A 15,225-nucleotide genomic window follows, 5' to 3' on the forward strand; every position below is an offset into this window, starting at 1 on the left:
CTCTGAATGCTCCTGATGAGGCTCAGTATTGTGTGTGGCCTCCACGTGCCTGTATGACCTCCCTACAACACCTCTGAATGCTCCTGATGAGGCTCAGTATTGTGTGTGGCTTCCACGTGCCTGTATGACCTCCCTACAACACCTGAGCATGCTCCTGATGAGGCTTAGTATTGTGTGTGGCTTCCACGTGCCTGTATGACCTCCCTAATACACCTGGGCATGCTCCTGATGAGGCTCAGTAGTGTGTGTGGCCTCCACGTGCCTGTATGACCTCCCTAATACACCTGGGCATGCTCCTGATGAGGCTCAGTATTGTGTGTGGCCTCCACGTGCCTGTATGACCTCCCTACAACACCTGAGCATGCTCCTGATGAGGCTCAGGAGTGTGTGTGGCCTCCATGTGCCTGTATGACCTCCCTACAACACCTCTGAATGCTCCTGATGAGGCTCAGTATTGTGTGTGGCTTCCACGTGCCTGTATGACCTCCCTACAACACCTCGGCATGCTCCTGATGAGGCTCAGTAGTGTGTGGCCTCCATGTGCCTGTATGACCTCCCTACAACACCTCGGCATGCTCCTGATGAGGCTTAGTATTATGTGTGGCCTCCACGTGCCTGTATGACCTCCCTACAACACCTCGGCATGCTCCTGATGAGGCTCAGTAGTGTGTGGCCTCCATGTGCCTGTATGACCTCCCTACAACACCTGGGCAGCTCCTGATGAGGCTCAGTATTGTGTGTGGCCTCCACGTGCCTGTATGACCTCCCTACAACACCTCGGCATGCTCCTGATGAGGCTCAGTATTGAGTGTGGCCTCCACGTCCCTGTATGACCTCCATACAACACCTCGGCATGCTCCTGATGAGGCTCAGTATTGTGTGTGACCTCCACGTGCCTGTATGACATCCCTACAACACCTCGGCATGCTCCTGATGAGGCTCAGTAGTGTGTGTGGCCTCCACGTGCCTGTATGACCTCCCTACAATGCCTGGGCATGCGCCTGATGAGGCTCAGTATTGTGTGTGGCCTCCACGTGCCTGTATGACCTCCATACAACACCTCGGCATGCTCCTGATGAGGCTCAGTATTGTGTGTGGCCTCCACGTGCCTGTATGACCTCCCTACAACACCTCGGCATGCTCCTGATGAGGATCCGTATTGTGTGTGGCCTCCACGTGCCTGTATGACCTCCCTACAACACCTCGGCATGTTCCTGATGAGGTCAGTATTGTGTGTGACCTCCACGTGCCTGTATGACCTCCCTACAACACCTGGGCATGCTCCTGATGAGGCTCAGTATTGTGTGTGACCTCCACGTGCCTGTATGACCTCCCTACAACACCTCGGCAGCTCCTGGTGAGGCTCAGTAGTGTGTGTGGCCTCCACGTGCCTGTATGACCTCCCTACAACACCTCGGCATGCTCCTGATGAGGCTCAGTAGTGTGTGTGACCTCCATGTGCCTGTATGACCTCCCTACAACACCTCGGCAGCTCCTGATGAGGCTCAGTATTGTGTGTGGCTTCCACTTGCCTGTATGACCTCCCTACAGCACCTCGGCAGCTCCTGATGAGGCTCAGTAGTGTGTGGCTTCCACGTGCCTGTATGACCTCCCTACAACACCTGAGCATGCTCCTGATGAGGCTCAGGAGTGTGTGTGGCCTTCATGTGCATGTATGACCTCCCTACAACACCTCTGAATGCTCCTGATGAGGCTCAGTATTGTGTGTGGCCTCCACGTGCCTGTATGACCTCCCTACAACACCTCTGAATGCTCCTGATGAGGCTCAGTATTGTGTGTGGCTTCCACGTGCCTGTATGACCTCCCTAATACACCTGGGCATGCTCCTGATGAGGCTCAGTAGTGTGTGTGGCCTCCACGTGCCTGTATGACCTCCCTAATACACCTGGGCATGGTCCTGATGAGGCTCAGTATTGTGTGTGGCCTCCACGTGCCTGTATGACCTCCCTACAACACCTGAGCATGCTCCTGATGAGGCTCAGGAGTGTGTGTGGCCTCCATGTGCCTGTATGACCTCCCTACAACACCTCTGAATGCTCCTGATGAGGCTCAGTATTGTGTGTGGCTTCCACGTGCCTGTATGACCTCCCTACAACACCTCGGCATGCTCCTGATGAGGCTCAGTAGTGTGTGGCCTCCATGTGCCTGTATGACCTCCCTACAACACCTCGGCATGCTCCTGATGAGGCTTAGTATTATGTGTGGCCTCCACGTGCCTGTATGACCTCCCTACAACACCTCGGCATGCTCCTGATGAGGCTCAGTAGTGTGTGGCCTCCACGTGCCTGTATGACCTCCCTACAACACCTGGGCAGCTCCTGATGAGGCTCAGTATTGTGTGTGGCCTCCACGTGCCTGTATGACCTCCCTACAACACCTCGGCATGCTCCTGATGAGGCTCAGTATTGAGTGTGGCCTCCACGTGCCTGTATGACCTCCCTACAACACCTCGGCATGCTCCTGATGAGGCTCAGTAGTGTGTGTGGCCTCCACGTGCCTGTATGACCTCCCTACAACACCTCGGCATGCTCCTGATGAGGCTCAGTAGTGTGTGTGTGGCCTCCATGTGCCTGTATGACCTCCCTACAACACCTGGGCATGCTCCTGATGAGGCAGATAATTCTGTGGCCAGCAGGGGGCAGCACATGAGTGGTAGAAGAGACGGTGGCTCATTACCTGCTCTCTGAGACCGGCTCCCCTTTACTATGGTCAATGACGTGCATCTGTGGGATGTCCGGGGCAAACATCTTCACCTGCGCTCCAGCGCGACTCAGGTGAACCAGGATCCTGCAACAACCAGAGAGACATAAGGAGGACGAGCAAGGACTGGTGAGCGAGGCGGAGCTGGCGAGGTACAGAGGGTATTGGGGGGGGGGGACGCTAGAGCGCTGGTGAGCTACAGATGGGCCGCGGGGGGAGAGCGCCAGCGAGCAACAGAGGAGACACGGAGGGGGGGGGGGGAGAAGAGCGCCAGCGAGCCACAGAGGGGACACGGAGGGGGGGGGAGGGGGGGTTAGCGGGGGAGAGCGCCAGCGAGCCACAGAGGGGACACGGGAAGGAGAACAAAGTTTTCCTGTTAAGTAAAAAAGCAGAATAACGGGACTTACGCCGACGCTTCATGTATTTCTGTTCCATCATAAACACCACAACCAGAGAGAACCTGCAACCAAAACAGAAGCATCACCACACCCAGAGCTGCACTCACTATCCTGCTGCTGGTGCAGTCACTGTGTACATACATGACATTACTTATCCTGTACTGATCCTGAGTTACATCCTGTATTATACCCCAGAGCTGCACTCACTATTCTGCTGCTGGTGCAGTCACTGTGTACATACATGACATTACTTATCCTGTACTGATCCTGAGTTACATCCTGTATTATACTCCAGAGCTGCACTCACTATCCTGCTGCTGGTGCAGTCACTGTGTACATACATGACATTACTTATCCTGTACTGATCCTGAGTTACATCCTGTATTATACCCCAGAGCTGCACTCACTATTCTGCTGCTGGTACAGTCACTGTACATACATGACATTACTTATCCTGTACTGATCCTGAGTTACATCCTGTATTATACTCCAGAGCTGCACTCACTATTCTGCTGCTGGTGCAGTCACTATGTACATACATGACATTACTTATCCTGTACTGATCCTGAGTTACATCCTGTATTATACTCCAGAGCTGCACTCACTATTCTGCTGCTGGTGCAGTCACTGTGTACATACATGACATTACTTATCCTGTACTGATCCTGAGTTACATCCTGTATTATACCCCAGAGCTGCACTCACTATTCTGCTGCTGGTGCAGTCACTGTGTACATACATGACATTACTTATCCTGTACTGATCCTGAGTTACATCCTGTATTATACCCCAGAGCTGCACTCACTATTCTGCTGCTGGTGCAGTCACTGTGTACATACATGACATTACTTATCCTGTACTGATCCTGAGTTACATCCTGTATTATACCCCAGAGCTGCACTCACTATCCTGCTGCTGGTGCAGTCACTGTGTACATACATGACATTACTTATCCTGTACTGATCCTGAGTTACATCCTGTATTATACCCCAGAGCTGCACTCACTATTCTTCTGCTGGTATAGTCACTGTATACATACATGACATTACTTATCCTGTACTGATCCTGAGTTACATCCTGTATTATACCCCAGAGCTGCACTCACTATTCTTCTGCTGGTATAGTCACTGTATACATACATGACATTACTTATCCTGTACTGATCCTGAGTTACATCCTGTATTATACCCCAGAGCTGCACTCACTATTCTGCTGCTGGTACAGTCACTGTACATACATGACATTACTTATCCTGTACTGATCCTGAGTTACATCCTGTATTATACCCCAGAGCTGCACTCACTATTCTGCTGCTGGTGCAGTCACTGTGTACATACATGACATTACTTATCCTGTACTGATCCTGAGTTACATCCTGTATTATACTCCAGAGCTGCACTCACTATTCTGCTGCTGGTGCAGTCACTGTGTATATACATGACATTACTTATCCTGTACTGATCCTGAGTTACATCCTGTATTATACTCCAGAGCTGCACTCACTATTCTGCTGCTGGTGCAGTCACTGTGTCCATACATGACATTACTTATCCTGTACTGATCCTGAGTTACATCCTGTATTATACCCCAGAGCTGCACTCACTATTCTGCTGCTGGTGCAGTCACTGTGTACATACATGACATTACTTATCCTGTACTGATCCTGAGTTACATCCTGTATTATACCCCAGAGCTGCACTCACTATTCTGCTGCTGGTGCAGTCACTGTGTACATACATGACATTACTTATCCTGTACTGATCCTGAGTTACATCCTGTATTATACCCCAGAGCTGCACTCACTATTCTGCTGCTGGTGCAGTCACTGTGCACATACATGACATTACTTATCCTGTACTGATCCTGAGTTACATCCTGTATTATACCCCAGAGCTGCACTCACTATTCTGCTGCTGGTGCAGTCACTGTGTACATACATGACATTACTTATCCTGTACTGATCCTGAGTTACATCCTGTATTATACTCCAGAGCTGCACTCACTATTCTGCTGCTGGTGCAGTCACTGTGTACATACATGACATTACTTATCCTGTACTGATCCTAAGTTACATCCTGTATTATACTCCAGAGCTGCACTCACTATTCTGCTGCTGGTGCAGTCACTGTGTACATACATGACATTACTTATCCTGTACTGATCCTGTATTATACCCCAGAGCTGCACTCACTATTCTGCTGCTGGTGCAGTCACTGTGTACATACATGACATTACTTATCCTGTACTGATCCTGAGTTACATCCTGTATTATACCCCAGAGCTGCACTCACTATTCTGCTGCTGGTGCAGTCACTGTGTACATACATGACATTACTTATCCTGTACTGATCCTGAGTTACATCCTGTATTATACCCCAGAGCTGCACTCACTATTCTGCTGCTGGTGCAGTCACTGTGTACATACATGACATTACTTATCCTGTACTGATCCTGAGTTACATCCTGTATTATACCCCAGAGCTGCACTCACTATTCTGCTGCTGGTGCAGTCACTGACATTACTTATCCTGTACTGATCCTGAGTTATATCCTGTATTATACTCCAAAGCCGCACTCAAGATTCTGCTGCTGGTGCAGTCACTATGTACATACATGACATTACCTATCCTGTACTGATCCTGAGTTATATCCTGTATTATACTCCAGAGCTGCACTCACTATTCTGCTGCTGGTGCAGTCACTGTGTACATACATGACATTACTTATCCTGTACTGATCCTGAGTTACATCCTGTATTATACTCCAGAGCTGCACTCACTATTCTGCTGCTGGTGCAGTCACTGTGTATATACATGACATTACTTATCCTGTACTGATCCTGAGTTACATCCTGTATTATACCCCAGAGCTGCACTCACTATTCTGCTGCTGGTGCAGTCACTGTGTACATACATGACATTACTTATCCTGTACTGATCCTGAGTTACATCCTGTATTATACCCCAGAGCTGCACTCACTATTCTGCTGCTGGTGCAGTCACTGTGTACATACATGACATTACTTATCCTGTACTGATCCTGAGTTACATCCTGTATTATACTCCAGAGCTGCACACTCTATTCTGCTGCTGGTGCAGTCACTGTGTACATACATGACATTACTTATCCTGTACTGATCCTGAATTACATCCTGTATTATACCCCAGAGCTGCACTCACTATTCTGCTGCTGGTGCAGTCACTGTGTACATACATGACATTACTTATCCTGTACTGATCCTGAGTTACATCCTATATTATACTCCAGAGCTGCACTCACTATTCTGCTGCTGGTGCAGTCACTGTGTACATACATGACATTACTGATCCTGTACTGATCCTGAGTTACATCCTGTATTATACCCCAGAGCTGCACTCACTATTCTGCTGCTGGTGCAGTCACTGTGTACATACATGACATTACTTATCCTGTACTGATCCTGAGTTACATCCTGTATTATACCCCAGAGCTGCACTCACTATTCTGCTGCTGGTGCAGTCACTGTGTACATACATGACATTACTTATCCTGTACTGATCCTGAGTTACATCCTGTATTATACCCCAGAGCTGCACTCACTATTCTGCTGCTGGTGCAGTCACTGTGTACATACATGACATTACTTATCCTGTACTGATCCTGAGTTACATCCTGTATTATACCCCAGAGCTGCACTCACTATTCTGCTGCTGGTGCAGTCACTGTGTACATACATGACATTACTTATCCTGTACTGATCCTGAGTTACATCCTGTATTATACTCCAGAGCTGCACTCACTATTCTGCTGCTGGTGCAGTCACTGTGTACATACATGACATTACTTAACCTGTACTGATCCTGAGTTACATCCTGTATTATACCCCAGAGCTGCACTCACTATTCTGCTGCTGGTGCAGTCACTGTGTACATACATGACATTACTTATCCTGTACTGATCCTGAGTTACATCCTGTATTATACTCCAGAGCTGCACTCACTATTCTGCTGCTGGTGCAGTCACTGTGTACATACATCACATTACTTATCCTGTACTGATCCTGAGTTACATCCTGTATTATACCCCAGAGCTGCACTCACTATTCTGCTGCTGCTGCAGTCACTGTGTACATACATGACATTACTTATCCTGTACTGATCCTGAGTTACATCCTGTATTATACCCCAGAGCTGCACTCACTATTCTGCTGCTGGTGCAGTCACTGTGTACATACATGACATTACTTATCCTGTACTGATCCTGAGTTACATCCTGTATTATACTCCAGAGCTGCACTCACTATTCTGCTGCTGGTGCAGTCACTGTGTACATACATGACATTACTTATCCTGTACTGATCCTGAGTTACATCCTGTATTATACTCCAGAGCTGCACTCACTATTCTGCTGCTGGTGCAGTCACTGTGTACATACATGACATTACTTATCCTGTACTGATCCTGAGTTACATCCTGTATTATACCCCAGAGCTGCACTCACTATTCTGCTGCTGGTGCAGTCACTGTGTACATACATGACATTACTTATCCTGTACTGATCCTGAGTTACATCCTGTATTATACCCAGAGCTGCACTCTCTATTCTTCTGCTGGTGCAGTCACTGTGTACATACATGACATTACTTATCCTGTACTGATCCTGAGTTACATCCTGTATTATACTCCAGAGCTGCACTCACTATCTGCTGCTGGTGCAGTCACTGTGTACATACATGACATTACTTAACCTGTACTGATCCTGGGTTACATCCTGTATTATACCCCAGAGCTGCACTCACTATTCTGCTGCTGGTGCAGTCACTGTGTACATACATGACATTACTTATCCTGTACTGATCCTGAGTTACATCCTGTATTATACCCCAGAGCTGCACTCACTATTCTGCTGCTGGTGCAGTCACTGTGTACATACATGACATTACTTATCCTGTACTGATCCTGAGTTACATCCTGTATTATACTCCAGAGCTGCACTCACTATTCTGCTGCTGGTGCAGTCACTGTGTACATACATGACATTACTTATCCTGTACTGATCCTGAGTTACATCCTGTATTATACCCCAGAGCTGCACTCACTATTCTGCTGCTGGTGCAGTCACTGTGTACATACATGACATTACTTATCCTGTACTGATCCTGAGTTACATCCTGTATTATACCCCAGAGCTGCACTCACTATTCTGCTGCTGGTGCAGTCACTGTGTACATACATGACATTACTTATCCTGTACTGATCCTGAGTTACATCCTGTATTATACCCCAGAGCTGCACTCACTATCCTGCTGCTGGTGCAGTCACTGTACATACATGACATTACTTATCCTGTACTGATCCTGAGTTACATCCTGTATTATACCCCAGAGCTGCACTCACTATTCTGCTGCTGGTGCAGTCACTGTGTACATACATGACATTACTTATCCTGTACTGATCCTGAGTTACATCCTGTATTATACCCCAGAGCTGCACTCACTATTCTGCTGCTGGTGCAGTCACTGTGTACATACATGACATTACTTATCCTGTACTGATCCTGAGTTACATCCTGTATTATACCCCAGAGCTGCACTCACTATTCTGCTGCTGGTGCAGTCACTGTGTACATACATGACATTACTTATCCTGTACTGATCCTGAGTTACATCCTGTATTATACCCCAGAGCTGCACTCACTATTCTGCTATCTTTAGTGTTTAGTGCATAGGGACACCGGCAGTGATCACACTATACGCACCACGGCCACTCTGGCTGCGGGGTTTCCCTGGGTTCTGTGCAGGGCTCGGGCTCTCAGTAGGGGCAGTATGATCCGGGTCCCCCGGGCACTTAGCGCCGCCATTTTTGGGCTGATATTCACCTTCAGCCGCTTCGATCACTAGAGGCCGCGGAGCTGCTGCCGCCGCCATTTTATTGGAGACCGAAGAGCCGGGGACTGTCTCCTAGTGATGTCGTCAGCTCGTGGTGAAATGATGTAGAGGCTCCCTCTAGTGTCCAGCCCATAAACTACACTCTGTGTGTGGGAGAATTACCAGCCCCGGCGCCGGAAAGGAACCCAACAGCAGCAGCAGCAGCAGCGCCCCGACATGTGCCCGAGCCCCTCCCCGGCCTCTGCCCTCTCCTCCTCCTCTCCTTCTTCTCTCCTCTCCACCTCCTCTCCCCTCCCTCCTCCTCCTTCTCCTCCTCCCCTCCCTCCTCCTCCTTCTCCTCCTCCTCCTCGGACCCCCTCTCCTGTCCTCCTCCTCGGCCCCCCCCCTCTCCTGTCCTCCTCCTCGGCCCCCCCCCCTCTCCTGTCCTCCTCCTCGGCCCCCCCCTCCTGTCCTCCTCCTCGGCCCCCCCTCTCCTGTCCTCCTCCTCGCCCCCCCCCTCTCCTGTCCTCCTCCTCGGCCCCCCCTCTCCTGTCCTCCTCCTCGGCCCCCCCCTCTCCTGTCCTCCTCCTCGGCCCCCCCCTCTCCTGTCCTCCTCCTCGGCCCCCCCTCTCCTGTCCTCCTTCTCGCCCCCCCTCTCCTGTCCTCCTCCTCGCCCCCCCCTCTCCTGTCCTCCTTCTCGGCCCCCCCCCTCTCCTGTCCTCCTCCTCGGCCCCCCTCTCCTGTCCTCCTTCTCGGCCCCCCCCCCTCTCCTGTCCTCCTCCTCGCCCCCCTCTCCTGTCCTCCTCCTCGGCCCCCCCTCTCCTGTCCTCCTCCTCGGCCCCCCTCTTCTGTCCTCCTCCTCGGCCCCCCCCCCTCTCCTGTCCTCCTTCTCGCCCCCCCCTCTCCTGTCCTCCTCCTCGCCCCCCCCTCTCCTGTCCTCCTTCTCGGCCCCCCCTCTCCTGTCCTCCTTCTCGGCCCCCCCCCTCTCCTGTCCTCCTCCTCGGCCCCCCTCTCCTGTCCTCCTCCTCGGCCCCCCCCTCTCCTGTCCTCCTCCTCGGCCCCCCCTCTCTGTCCTTCTCCTCGGCCCCCCCCCCCTCTCCTGTCCTCCTCCTCGCCCCCCCCCTCTCCTGTCCTCCTCCCGGCCCCCCTCTCCTGTCCTCCTCCTCGCCCCCCCTCTCCTGTCCTCCTTCTCGGCCCCCCCCTCTCCTGTCCTCCTCCTCGCCCCCCCCTCTCCTGTCCTCCTCCTCGGCCCCCCCTCTTCTGTCCTCCTTCTCGCCCCCCCCTCTCCTGTCCTCCTTCTCGCCCCCCCCTCCTGTCCTCCTTCTCGCCCCCCCTCTCCTGTCCTCCTCCTCGCCCCCCTCTCCTGTCCTCCTCCTCGGCCCCCCCCTCTCCTGTCCTCCTCCTCGGCCCCCCCTCTCCTGTCCTCCTTCTCGGCCCCCCCTCTCCTGTCCTCTTCCTCGCCCCCCTCTCCTGTCCTCCTCCTCGGCCCCCCCTCTCCTGTCCTCCTCCTCGGCCCCCCCCTCTCCTGTCCTCCTTCTCGCCCCCCCCTCTCCTGTCCTCCTCCCTCGGCCCCCCCTCTCCTGTCCTCCTCCTCGGCCCCCCCCTCTCCTGTCCTCCTCCTCGGCCCCCCCTCTTCTGTCCTCCTTCTCGCCCCCCCCTCTCCTGTCCTCCTCCCTCGGCCCCTCTTCTCCTGTCCTCCTTCTCGCCCCCCCCTCTCCTGTCCTCCTCCTCGGCCCCTCTTCTCCTGTCCTCCTTCTCGCCCCCCCCTCTCCTGTCCTCCTCCTCGGCCCCCCCCTCTCCTGTCCTCCTCTCGCCCCCCCCTCTCCTGTCCTCCTTCTCGCCCCCCCTCTCCTGTCCTCCTCCTCGGCCCCCCTCTCCTGTCCTCCTTCTCGGCCCCCCCTCTCCTGTCCTCCTCCTCGCCCCCCCTCTCCTGTCCTCCTCCTCGGCCCCCCCTCTCCTGTCCTCCTTCTCGGCCCCCCCCCTCTCCTGTCCTCCTCCTCGGCCCCCCTCTCCTGTCCTCCTCCTCGGCCCCCCCTCTCCTGTCCTCCTCCTCGGCCCCCCCTCTTCTGTCCTCCTCCTCGGCCCCCCCCCTCTCCTGTCCTCCTTCTCGGCCCCCCCCCTCTCCTGTCCTCCTTCTCGCCCCCCCTCTCCTGTCCTCCTCCTCGGCCCCCCTCTCCTGTCCTCCTTCTCGGCCCCCCCTCTCCCTGTCCTCCTCCTTCGCCCCCCTCTCCTGTCCTCCTCCTCGGCCCCCCTCTCCTGTCCTCCTTCTCGGCCCCCCCCTCTCCTGTCCTCCTCCTCGGCCCCCCCTCTCCTGTCCTCCCCTCGGCCCCCCCTCTCCTGTCCTCCTCCTCGGCCCCCCCCTCTCCTGTCCTCCTTCTCGCCCCCCCCCCCTCTCCTGTCCTCCTCCTCGGCCCCCCCTCTCCTGTCCTCCTCCTCGCCCCCCCTCTCCTGTCCTCCTTCTCGGCCCCCCCTCTCCTGTCCTCCTCCTCGCCCCCCCCTCTCCTGTCCTCCTCCTCGGCCCCCCCTCTCCTGTCCTCCTCCTCGGCCCCCCCTCTCCTGTCCTCCTCCTCGCCCTCCCCCCTCTCCTGTCCTCCTCCTCGCCCCCCCCCTCTCCTGTCCTCCTCCTCGCCCCCTCTCCTGTCCTCCTCCTCGCCCCCCCCCCTTCTCCTGTCCTCCTCCTCGCCCCCCCCCTCTCCTGTCCTCCTCCTCGCCCCCCCCTCTCCTGTCCTCCTCCTCGGCCCCCCCCTCTCCTGTCCTCCTCCTCGCCCCCCCCTCTCCTGTCCTCCTCCTCGCCCCCCCCCCTCTCCTGTCCTCCTCCTCGCCCCCCCCCTCTCCTGTCCTCCTTCTCGGCCCCCCCCCTCCTGTGCTCCTTCTGGCCCCTCTCCTGTCCTCCTTCTCGGCCCCCCTCTCCTGTCCTCCTTCTCGGCCCCCCCTCTCCTGTCCTCCTTCTCGGCACCCCCCCCTCCTACTCGCCCCCCCTCTCCTGTCCTCCTTCTCGGCACCCCCCCTCCTCCTACTCGCCCCCCCCCTCTCCTGTCCTCCTTCTTGGCCCCCCTCTCCTGTCCTCCTCCTCGCCCCCCCCCCTCCTGTCCTCCTCCTCGCCCCCCCCCTCCTGTGCTCCTTCTCGGCCCCCCCCTTCCTGTCCTCCTCCTCGGCCCTCCTCTCCTGTCCTCCTCCTCGCCCCCCCTCCTGTGCTCCTTCTCGGCCCCCCCTCTCCTGTCCTCCTCCTCGGCCCCTCCTCTCCTGTCCTCCTCCTCGGCCCCTCCTCTCCTGTCCTCCTCCTCGCCCCCCCCCTCCTGTGCTCCTCCTCTCCCTCTCCTCTCCCTTCTTCTCTCCTCTCCACCTCCTCTCTTCCTTTTCAGCCTCTCCCTCTCCTCCACCTCTCTTCCTCCTCCTCTCCTCTCTTCCTCCTCCCTCTCCTTCTCCTTCTCCTCATCCTCCCTCCTCTCTTCCTACTCCTCCTACTTTCCCTCTCCTCTCTTCCTCCTTCTCTCTTCCTTCTCCCCCCCCCCCTCCTGTGCTCTTCCTCCTCCCTCCCTCCTCTCCTTCTCCTCCTCCTCTCCCCTCCCTCCTCCTCTCCCCTCCCTCCTCCTCCTTCTCCACCTCCTTTCCTTCTTGGACAGGACTCTCCTCCTCCTCGGCCCCCCCCTCTCCTGTCCTCCTCCTCGCCCCCCCCTCTCCTGTTCTCCTCCTGGCCCCCCCCTTCTCCTGTCCTCCTCCTCGGCCCCCCCCTCCTGTCCTCCTCCTCGGCCCCCCTCTCCTGTCCTCCTCCTCGGCCCCCCCTCTCCTGTGCTCCTCCGGGCCCCCCCCTCTCCTGTCCTCCTCCTCGGCCCCCCTCTCCTGTCCTCCTCCTCGGCCCCCCCTCTCCTGTCCTCCTCCTCGGCCCCCCCCTCTCCTGTCTCCTCCTCGGCCCCCCCTCTCCTGTCCTCCTCCCGGCCCCCCCCTCTCCTGTCCTCCTCCCGGCCCCCCCCTCTCTCCTGTCCTCCTCCCGCCCCCCCCCTCTCCTGTCCTCCTCCCGTCCCCCCCCTCTCCTGTCCTCCTCTGCCCCCCCCCTCTCCTGTCCTCCTCCTCGCCCCCCCTCTCCTGTCCTCCTTCTCGGCCCCCCCTCTCCTGTCCTCCTTCTCGGCCCCCCCTCTCCTGTCCTCCTTCTCGGCCCCCCCTCTCCTGTCCTCCTTCTCGGCACCCCCCCCCTCCTCGCCCCTCCCTCTCCTGTCCTCCTTCTCGGCACCCCCCCTCCTCCTACTCGCCCCCCCTCTCCTGTCCTCCTTCTCGGCACCCCCCCTCCTCCTACTCGCCCCCCCCTCTCCTGTCCTCCTTCTCGGCACCCCCCCTCCTCCTACTCGCCCCCCCCTCCTGTCCTCCTCCTCGCCCCCCCCCCTCCTGTCCTCCTCCTCGGCCCCCCCCTCTCCTGTCCTCCTCCTCGGCCCCCCCCCCTCTCCTGTCCTCCTCCTCGGCCCCCCCCCCCTCTCCTGTCCTCCTCCTCGGCCCCCCCCCCTCTCCTGTCCTCCTCCTCGGCCCCCCCCCTCTCCTGTCCTCCTCCTCGGCCCCCCACCCCTCTCCTGTCCTCCTCCTCGGCCCCCCCCCCTCTCCTGTCCTCCTCCTCGCCCCCCCCCCCTCTCCTGTCCTCCTCCTCGGCCCCCCCCCCTCCCTGTCCTCCTCCTCGGCCCCTCTTCTCCTGTCCTCCTCCTCGGCCCCTCTTCTCCTGTCCTCCTCCTCGGCCCCTCTTCTCCTGTCCTCCTCCTCGGCCCCTCTTCTCCTGTCCTCCTCCTCGGCCCTCTCTTCCCTGTCCTCCTCCTCGGCCCCTCTTCTCCTGTCCTCCTCCTCGGCCCCTCTTCTCCTGTCCTCCTCCTCGGCCCCTCTTCTCCTGTCCTCCTCCTCGGCCCCTCTTCTCCTGTCCTCCTCCTCGGCCCCTCTTCTCCTGTCCTCCTCCTCGGCCCCTCTTCTCCTGTCCTCCTCCTCGGCCCCTCTTCTCCTGTCCTCCTCCTCGGCCCCTCTTCTCCTGTCCTCCTCCTCGGCCCCTCTTCTCCTGTCCTCCTCCTCGGCCCCTCTTCTCCTGTCCTCCTCCTCGGCCCCTCTTCTCCTGTCCTCCTCTCGGCCCCTCTTCTCCTGTCCTCCTCCTCGGCCCCTCTTCTCCTGTCCTCCTCCTCGGCCCCTCTTCTCCTGTCCTCCTCCTCGGCCCCTCTTCTCCTGTCCTCCTCCTCGGCCCCTCTTCTCCTGTCCTCCTCCTCGGCCCCTCTTCTCCTGTCCTCCTCCTCGGCCCCTCTTCTCCTGTCCTCCTCCTCGGCCCCTCTTCTCCTGTCCTCCTCCTCGGCCCCTCTTCTCCTGTCCTCCTCCTCGGCCCCTCTTCTCCTGTCCTCCTCCTCGGCCCCTCTTCTCCTGTCCTCCTCCTCGGCCCCTCTTCTCCTGTCCTCCTCCTCGCCCCTCTTCTCCTGTCCTCCTCCTCGGCCCCTCTTCTCCTGTCCTCCTCCTCGGCCCCTCTTCTCCTGTCCTCCTCCTCGGCCCCTCTTCTCCTGTCCTCCTCCTCGGCCCCTCTTCTCCTGTCCTCCTCCTCGGCCCCTCTTCTCCTGTCCTCCTCCTCGGCCCCTCTTCTCCTGTCCTCCTCCTCGCCCCTCTTCTCCTGTCCTCCTCCTCGGCCCCTCTTCTCCTGTCCTCCTCCTCGGCCCCTCTTCTCCTGTCCTCCTCCTCGGCCCCCTCTTCTCCTGTCCTCCTCCTCGGCCCCTCTTCTCCTGTCCTCCTCCTCGGCCCCTCTTCTCCTGTCCTCCTCCTCGGCCCCTCTTCTCCTGTCCTCCTCCTCGGCCCCTCTTCTCCTGTCCTCCTCCTCGGCCCCTCTTCTCCTGTCCTCCTCCTCGGCCCCTCTTCTCCTGTCCTCCTCCTCGGCCCCTCTTCTCCTGTCCTCCTCCTCGGCCCCTCTTCTCCTGTCCTCCTCCTCGGCCCCTCTTCTCCTGTCCTCCTCCTCGGCCCCTCTTCTCCTGTCCTCCTCCTCGGCCCCTCTTCTCCTGTCCTCCTCCTCGGCCCCTCTTCTCCTGTCCTCCTCCTCGGCCCCTCTTCTCCTGTCCTCCTCCTCGGCCCCTCTTCTCCTGTCCCTCCTCCTCGGCCCCTCTTCTCCTGTCCTCCTCCTCGGCCCCTCTCTCTCCTGTCCTCCTCCTCGGCCCCTCTTCTCCTGTCCTCCTCCTCGGCCCCTCTTCTCCTGTCCTCCTCCTCGGCCCCTCTTCTCCTGTCCTCCTCCTCGGCCCCTCTTCTCCTGTCCTCCTCCTCGGCCCC

At 57.2% G+C, this 15,225-nt stretch overlaps 1 protein-coding gene across 1 annotated transcript in view; it reads right to left on the minus strand.

Moving 5' to 3' along the window:
* LOC140110325 (glutamine amidotransferase class 1 domain containing 3B) overlaps window positions 1-9,009 on the minus strand; it is a 53,563-nt gene extending 44,554 nt beyond the window's left edge. Inside the window, exons 1-3 of the mRNA XM_072132167.1 lie at window positions 8,856-9,009; window positions 3,129-3,181; window positions 2,698-2,808 (exon numbers count right to left, since the gene is read on the minus strand). Coding sequence (XP_071988268.1) covers window positions 2,698-2,808; window positions 3,129-3,181; window positions 8,856-8,957 — 266 coding nt within the window. The 5' untranslated portion in view covers window positions 8,958-9,009. The remainder of the gene's footprint in view (window positions 1-2,697; window positions 2,809-3,128; window positions 3,182-8,855) is intronic.
* Between the last annotated feature and the right edge of the window lie 6,216 nt (window positions 9,010-15,225).

The sequence above is a fragment of the Engystomops pustulosus genome, unplaced genomic scaffold, assembly GCF_040894005.1.
Source record: "Engystomops pustulosus unplaced genomic scaffold, aEngPut4.maternal MAT_SCAFFOLD_249, whole genome shotgun sequence".
Taxonomy (NCBI): Eukaryota; Metazoa; Chordata; class Amphibia; order Anura; family Leptodactylidae; genus Engystomops; species Engystomops pustulosus.